Here is a 6707-nt window from a genome sequence, read left to right on the forward strand (position 1 = left end):
TGTAGTGTCATACTAATATTTAAAACTACATTATATTATTACATTATTTGAATGTTGTGCTTATTATTAACAGCTTCCATTGTATTTCAGGCTGGACAACAAACCATTTTTTTTTTTTTGTATTAAATTCAAGCAGAATCGTACATTTCAATACTATTTTTATGACACACTTTGCTTATTATATTTATCAGGGCTGCTCTTGCTTGTAGATTACACTCCAAGCATCGATAGTCTATCGATTGCTTACAATCAAGTGCACACCACTACTATAAAGGTGTGGAAAAATAAATTCCACAAAAAGAGCAAATATTTATGAATTTAATTTGTATTTATTAAGCAGTTCTTGAAAATTAAATTTAAATACTAATTTCATCCGAATCAAAAGTGGCTGTTTGATGTTTTTTTTTGGGAGTAGCGCTGAACGAAAAGAGTGACGGGCGGTGAGTGTACTAGAAAAAAGGTATGATTAAATCAAATGAAGTGGTGACCGAAACAGTGCAAAAAGAAAGTGCCTTCATAAATGATCATAACCACGTATGAATATTGTGCCGATTTAGTAAAACTGTGCATACAGAATAACGAAAAGGTGAAGAGATTCCTACATATTCGCATATGTAAATATGTACCCGCATGTACATACATATATACATGTAAATATGTATGAACAGCTAACCAAGACCTATAGCATTGATTATTTAAATTGCGTTGGTGAGTGCACACAGTGCAAATAGTGGGGCGAATCAGATCCCATTAAATTGGGGGTATTGACTAAACTTTGCTCAGTCTGCGCTACGGTAGGGATGATTTGGGCTGAGCCTCTTATCACAACATGGAGAATACCCATACATATCTGTGGGGTGTGGTCCATCGGTCCAATAAATGTTTTAAATTACAGTCCCGAGAACGAGGCTGTAAACTTCGTTTCAACAGTGCATACAAATTCAAAGTGTATAACTCTATCATTCACTATTAATACAGTTCTAAAGAAGCATACGCCGGAAAAAACCCCTAGGGTCAATGGTTTTACTTTTATGATATAATGTTTCAACAAAGTGGCTGATAAGACTGGAATAGACTGAATAGCTTTGAACAAGGAAGGTCCTGGAGTGGAACATTATTTGTTGAAATGTAACATTATTTTTATTCTTGGTTAAACAAAAATGCGTTGAGGAAGTTAAGGTGGTGCTGCTGGTCATCAACTGATTTGATTATGTGTTAAACCAAAATTTAACTAACTTCTTCTATTCAAGTCAATGTGGACGCGTTAAAACCCGGTTGTGATTAGTTGGAGATTTTCATTACTTACCGAGGATGCCTCTGCCAAAGCGATCTATTGAGCCCGTTCATGTGGCACGATCCGTGTACCAACAAGATGAGCTGCAGTCGGTAGAGCTGGAGACGGTAACAAACACCACACTCACGAATATCATACGGCAGCTGTCATCGCTGTCGAAGCACGCCGAAGATGTTTTTGGCGAGCTGGCCCGAGATGTGGGAAGTATTGGCGATCGTGCGAATTCTCTCCAGGCACGCATCGATCGGCTGGCAATTAAGGTTACCCAGCTGGACAGCACCGTGGAAGAGGTGCCACTCACCGATATTACAAGGAAGAAGGCCTTCAAGTCGGCAAAGATATTTGATCAGCAAATCTTCTCACGAGCTACAATGCCTGCCCCAATGCTGGAGACATACGCCCAGTGCGACAAGCCACCACCGCTGGACAAGCTGAACGTCTATCGAGACGATGGAAAGGATGGCCTCAAATTCTACACTGATCCGAACTATTTCTTTGAGCTATGGCGACAGGAAATGCTGAAGGACACGGAGCGCGTCATGCACGATAAAGGGAAGAAACTTAACCGGCCACGGCCAGACGGTGGCAGCGGCGGGGCCGCCGGTCGTGGCAATAAAAAACAAAAGACAAAAATTAGAGCACCGCATAATACTCGGGAGAAGCAGCGACAGCTCGTCCTGGGCCACGGCGAGACGTTGATGCCCAACAACGTTATTTATCGCACTCCAAATTCAATGGTCAACGAGGAAGCCGGATATGGAAGTAAGTATGAACTTTCGCGACCATACATATGTGTACATACAAAAATACGTATGTACCTATGATTTAATCAAAAGCCAAGTACTCAGTGCGAAAAAAAACTCTTTAAAAGGCGATCCGAATTCGGATGCAATAGGAAATTTGACAATTCTCTTTATACGCACTGAATATTTGTACTTATCTGCACAACGATACGATAAATACAATTTACTTAATTTTCAAATATGTCCTGTCTACCTACGTAGCTCAGCTAGTCAAAATAATAACCACAGCGCAAGGCGCCGACATCGATTTGCGGCACCAGGTTGTGTCGCATTTGCCCGATATCGATAGGGATAATGTCCAAGACGTAGGTACGAACGGTCCGGGGCTGCATACGATAAACATGAGCATAACTTGGGCGGACATACGATACTGGCATTCAGCATTTGATACAAATACTCCATACATTCACTTGTTTAATAATCACTTTAATAAAACGCTAGCTCGTGTGTTTTCGATTCGTTCAAGCAACTGATAATCGCTCGCTAATATACGTATGATGTTTGTGTTGCAGAGAAATGAAACTAAACCCAAATAAAAAAATAAAAAATAAATTAGTTGTCTCGCAGACGTTCTTCAGCGTTTTCTAATTTTATTCTGTTTGAATATATGAGTTACATATTAACGTATTAGTTCATTCAAGCTGTTCATCATTTTATCATTGCTCATCTGCTTTACATAGACCTCGAATTTTGAAAGAATAATAAATTATTCAATTTGGAAACCAAACGAATGTAATTTCCGAAATATATAAATATATAATAGGAGCCAAATTTGATAGGGTGCTCCTGTGATGCCAATGCAGAATACCGAGAAAATAAATATTACAGCCAGAATACAAAAATAATAGAACAAAAATAAATAAAAAAAGAACAGTTGTAGTTTTAAACGAATTACTTCAAACCATCATTCAGACTTCGATCCGACTCACACTCAGACTCATTGTCGCATTCAAGTTCTTTCGAGTACTCAACAATTTCATGAAAGTGTCGGTTAAGAAGTTGTATTAAATCTTTTGCATGCCATAAGTTTTATGAACTTTTTTTGTTGTTGTGCAATGATACGTATAAAATTGACTGTAAATATGAATGGAACAAACAAACACACCTGATCATCTCATTTACAGATTCAGTAAAGCCATATAATATGCTCTCACATTTGGAGAAAAACAGTAATCTCACAAAGCAAACCGCCGTTGCAATTACAGGTTAGACATCAAATCAACTTAAAGAAAGCTCAACATAGACTCTAAATGTTTCTCATACGCATACACTTCTATCCTAATTTTTCCACGGGCAACTTTTTATCTGTTCATTTGGTTTGCCCAGACCAGAGACGGTCCCTTCAATAACATATAAATATATGTATGTATGTACGTGTGTATGAAGTTGCACTCAATCGATATCGCAATGGAAATATGTACACATTTCTACACATTCTTATGTTCAGTTGAATCATTGTTTACAAACCCAGAAGACATTCACTTTTTATTTGTCCAAATGTCAGATAAGTGTACACCCGAGAAAAATAATTTTCGAGCTAAAGCTAAAGACTGAAAACAATTTCATAGTACATATTATTAGAACAACAAAAACCAAAACATAAAACACAGCATATTATAATATGGTAAACATATTATAGTCTAATGCAATCCCAATTAGATCACTACAGAATAAGCTGTGAAATTGCATATGTGTATAAATTCGATACGATTCACTTCGATGTCTAAAGGTAGCGTCACTTGCACGGAAATACTAAATTGCTTGTCATGTCATACATGGTACATACATCGTTTTAATACTCTTGAAGCTCTACTCTAAAGCAATCTTTATAGAAAGTCTGTCCGCCGTTTCTGCGAACCTCCCAGTTTCAAAGCTTAATTCTTCATTTGGCGCACGCATCGTACCAGAAGAGCTGCTATAGGAATATTACTTGCAACTCAAATTTATGTTTTCGTGCACATCACAGGATAAGATTTTGTCAAAATCGGATTAAGATGTCTGTTTAGAAAATAGATTTATTTAATGGTCGTAGAGCTTCAAGGGTATTAAACATTTCTCCGTGGTTTTTCTTTTTTGATTTAGATTCCATTTTGTGTAATTACATTTCTACCTTCGACCTAAGCATTTACGTACTTGGCTTGTTTTCTTATTTTCTGTAAGAATAGTTAACGGGTTGGACTCGTGACATTTCAATGGCACTAACGTTTCTGTTGCGCTTTTCTAGATATGGGTGTTTATGACACGCGCCCACCGCGTCCAAACTCCATTGAACTAAGACGCAGCTACCCATCTGAGCACGTCGATGGTAGCGGCTACGAGCAGCATACCCCACAAGCGGCTGCCAATCAATACTCAACTTACGGCGGGAATGGCTTGTCGGCCGCACCTCACATGCATATGCAGCATCAGCAACTATACGATTCCGGGCTTTATCAGTCGCATGCGTTATACGGTCAAAGTGGACAGGGTGTTATGTCCCCAGAACCAATATACGGGCCGGGAACGCCATCTCGCAATAAACCCCGACCTTCGCAGCCACCACCGGCACCACCTTCGAATGGCAGTGGAGGCGGCACACCTACTGCCTCAAACGCAAATACTCCGACGCGAGGTCGAAGTATGTCGACAAGTCGTGACGCGTTGCCACCGCCGCCGCCAGTTCCAGATGCAGTTTCACCATTGTCATCAATGAACGGCGCCAACAATAGCCATATGTCTGTTAAACTACTGGGGCGCACAAACAGTGCATCGCGAGCTGGATCTCCGCAGATGGCTCCCAGCAACAGCGCCCATAATGCAAATGACCTTGTTATGGCGCAACTAAGTAATACATTTAACAGCATTGGCATGACAGGAAACCAACTGAACTCTCTTAGCGACTTACCTCCGCCACCACCAGTGCCCGATCAGGTTTGTTAGATTATTATTTTTTATTTGATTTCTCGGCGATTTCTCAACTTCTTCGATTTATCCTGTAGCACCTACCCAAACTGTCTTCACCAAATACGGCACCACCACCGCCGCCACCACCACCACCTGTAGATGAAGGCTTAGGCAGTCTCCATACAATGCGTCCACACCAAGTTCTACCCAAAACGCCTGCCAATGGCGAAATTCAGCAAGGGCTAAATGGTGGGTCGCACATTGTGAGTGCCAAAAAGTTACTGCCTCCATTCCACGATCCCCGCAACGATTTAATGAAAGCTATTCGAGATGGTAAGTTCCATTTGGTAATCAATAAACTAGTTACGCCCGAGCTAGTTCACAATTTAATTAAATCTTAACTGCAGGCATCACTCTGCGTAAGGTGGAAAAGTCCGAGCAGAAGGAGATCGAACGCAACACAGCACCACTTGATGTGGCATCGATCTTGGCAAGACGTGTGGCGATTGAGTTGTCCGAGTCTGAAGATTCGGATAGTGAAGACGACAGCGAAGGTTGGATGGAGCCCAACGAAACATCGGCTTGATCCCTGATAAATTCATTAAATCCGGTCGTAATATTAAAGAATAAGAAGAAGAAGTAATTCCAAAGAGAATTAATCCATACGTTGGTATTTAGCAAGCGTGTTCTGCAATTGGATTACTTAGAAGCACCAAAGCTTTTCAACCACTCTTATATCAAATATTCCTATTTCTACATTACTATATACATATATTTATAATCGAAAGCTAATAGATTGTATATACAAACAAGTAATTATATTATCGTTAAATTTACCGATATAGCACTAAACATTAGGCATTTACGAGTATGTAAAACTCGATCGGGTGCGAAATACGCTCCTGAATATTTCGATGTGTCTAAATAATTATTGTCTTTTGTATTATAGAACTTGGTGTTTGGATAATAATTTATAAATAATCGATATTAACACTAAACTCAATCCTATCCCTACCCGAAAATCTGAATATCCGAAAAAAAGAATTTTAATGCAATTAATATAACATTATTCACATTAAAAGCTTACTATGCTGTATATACGAAAATATGTAAAGATAAAAAGCTTCGGCACTTGATAACACAGATATAAATTGTATTATCTACATATGTATAATTAAAGGATTTGTAATTGATCACGTATAAATAAGCACCTATGGATGTGTGGTCATATATTCAAACGTCTATAACATACATGTATTCTTTAAACAAATATAAAATAAAGTAATTATTACCCAACATTTACTCTACAAAAACAGTTTCTTCCCCGGTAACCTGTCCGGTACCGTTTTTCTGTCTTTGAGTCGGATCCGGCCATAGTGATGTTAACCCGAGCCTTTCCGTTCACAAATTCCACTTCAATTTTCGTTAAATTCTCTTTTAAACTATCTTTCCTCTATAAACGACGTCTGCTGCCTATCTACTCGCGTTCAGTTACTCAGCTCGTCTGGGTCCCAAAGCGACAAATACAACAAATACATGGTCCAACGTCAATCGAGACTCGAGATTCTTCTGGGTTTGCCGCCTTTGACAGACGAACGAATAGTTCAATTAACGTGAGAAATAATAGAGCAACAAAATAACAAAAAAAAGCGAGTGAGCATGTCGCAATTGCGTGAAAAATGTCATGAACAAAAATCATCAAGTACAACATTAAATGCTACCTTTCA

The 6707-nt window shown here is 39.1% G+C and overlaps 1 protein-coding gene across 5 annotated transcripts; it reads left to right on the forward strand.

The window, feature by feature from the left end:
• The first annotated feature begins 219 nt into the window (after nucleotides 1–219).
• SCAR (wiskott-Aldrich syndrome protein family member 3 SCAR) lies at nucleotides 220–6278 on the forward strand. 5 transcript variants are annotated; one of them, XM_015188861.2, is made up of 7 exons: nucleotides 220–440; nucleotides 1251–2056; nucleotides 2299–2406; nucleotides 3222–3302; nucleotides 4322–5007; nucleotides 5076–5313; nucleotides 5388–6278. In XM_015188861.2, the coding sequence occupies exons 2-7, from the start codon at nucleotides 1312–1314 to the stop codon at nucleotides 5564–5566; spliced, it is 2037 nt and encodes a 678-aa protein (XP_015044347.1). In that variant the 5' UTR covers nucleotides 220–440; nucleotides 1251–1311; the 3' UTR covers nucleotides 5567–6278. The 5 variants fall into 5 exon arrangements, with proteins under 5 accessions (XP_015044347.1, XP_015044348.1, XP_001352312.3 ...); XM_015188863.2 differs by lacking the exon at nucleotides 220–440 and adding an exon at nucleotides 471–586; XM_015188862.2 differs by lacking the exon at nucleotides 3222–3302 and having other exon boundaries at nucleotides 221–440.
• Nucleotides 6279–6707: the final 429 nt, after the last annotated feature.

The sequence above is a fragment of the Drosophila pseudoobscura genome, chromosome 4 (genome assembly GCF_009870125.1).
Source record: "Drosophila pseudoobscura strain MV-25-SWS-2005 chromosome 4, UCI_Dpse_MV25, whole genome shotgun sequence".
In the NCBI taxonomy this organism is placed as follows: domain Eukaryota; kingdom Metazoa; phylum Arthropoda; class Insecta; order Diptera; family Drosophilidae; genus Drosophila; species Drosophila pseudoobscura.

Coding starts and splice junctions, on each gene's coding strand:
- SCAR (XM_015188861.2), top strand. CDS start 1,312: ATGCCTCTGCCAAAGCGATCTATTGAGCCCGTTCATGTGGCACGATCC. Junction 2,057..2,298: donor CGAGGAAGCCGGATATGGAA/GTAAGTATGAAC, acceptor CTACCTACGTAG/CTCAGCTAGTCAAAATAATA. Junction 5,008..5,075: donor CACCACCAGTGCCCGATCAG/GTTTGTTAGATT, acceptor TTTATCCTGTAG/CACCTACCCAAACTGTCTTC.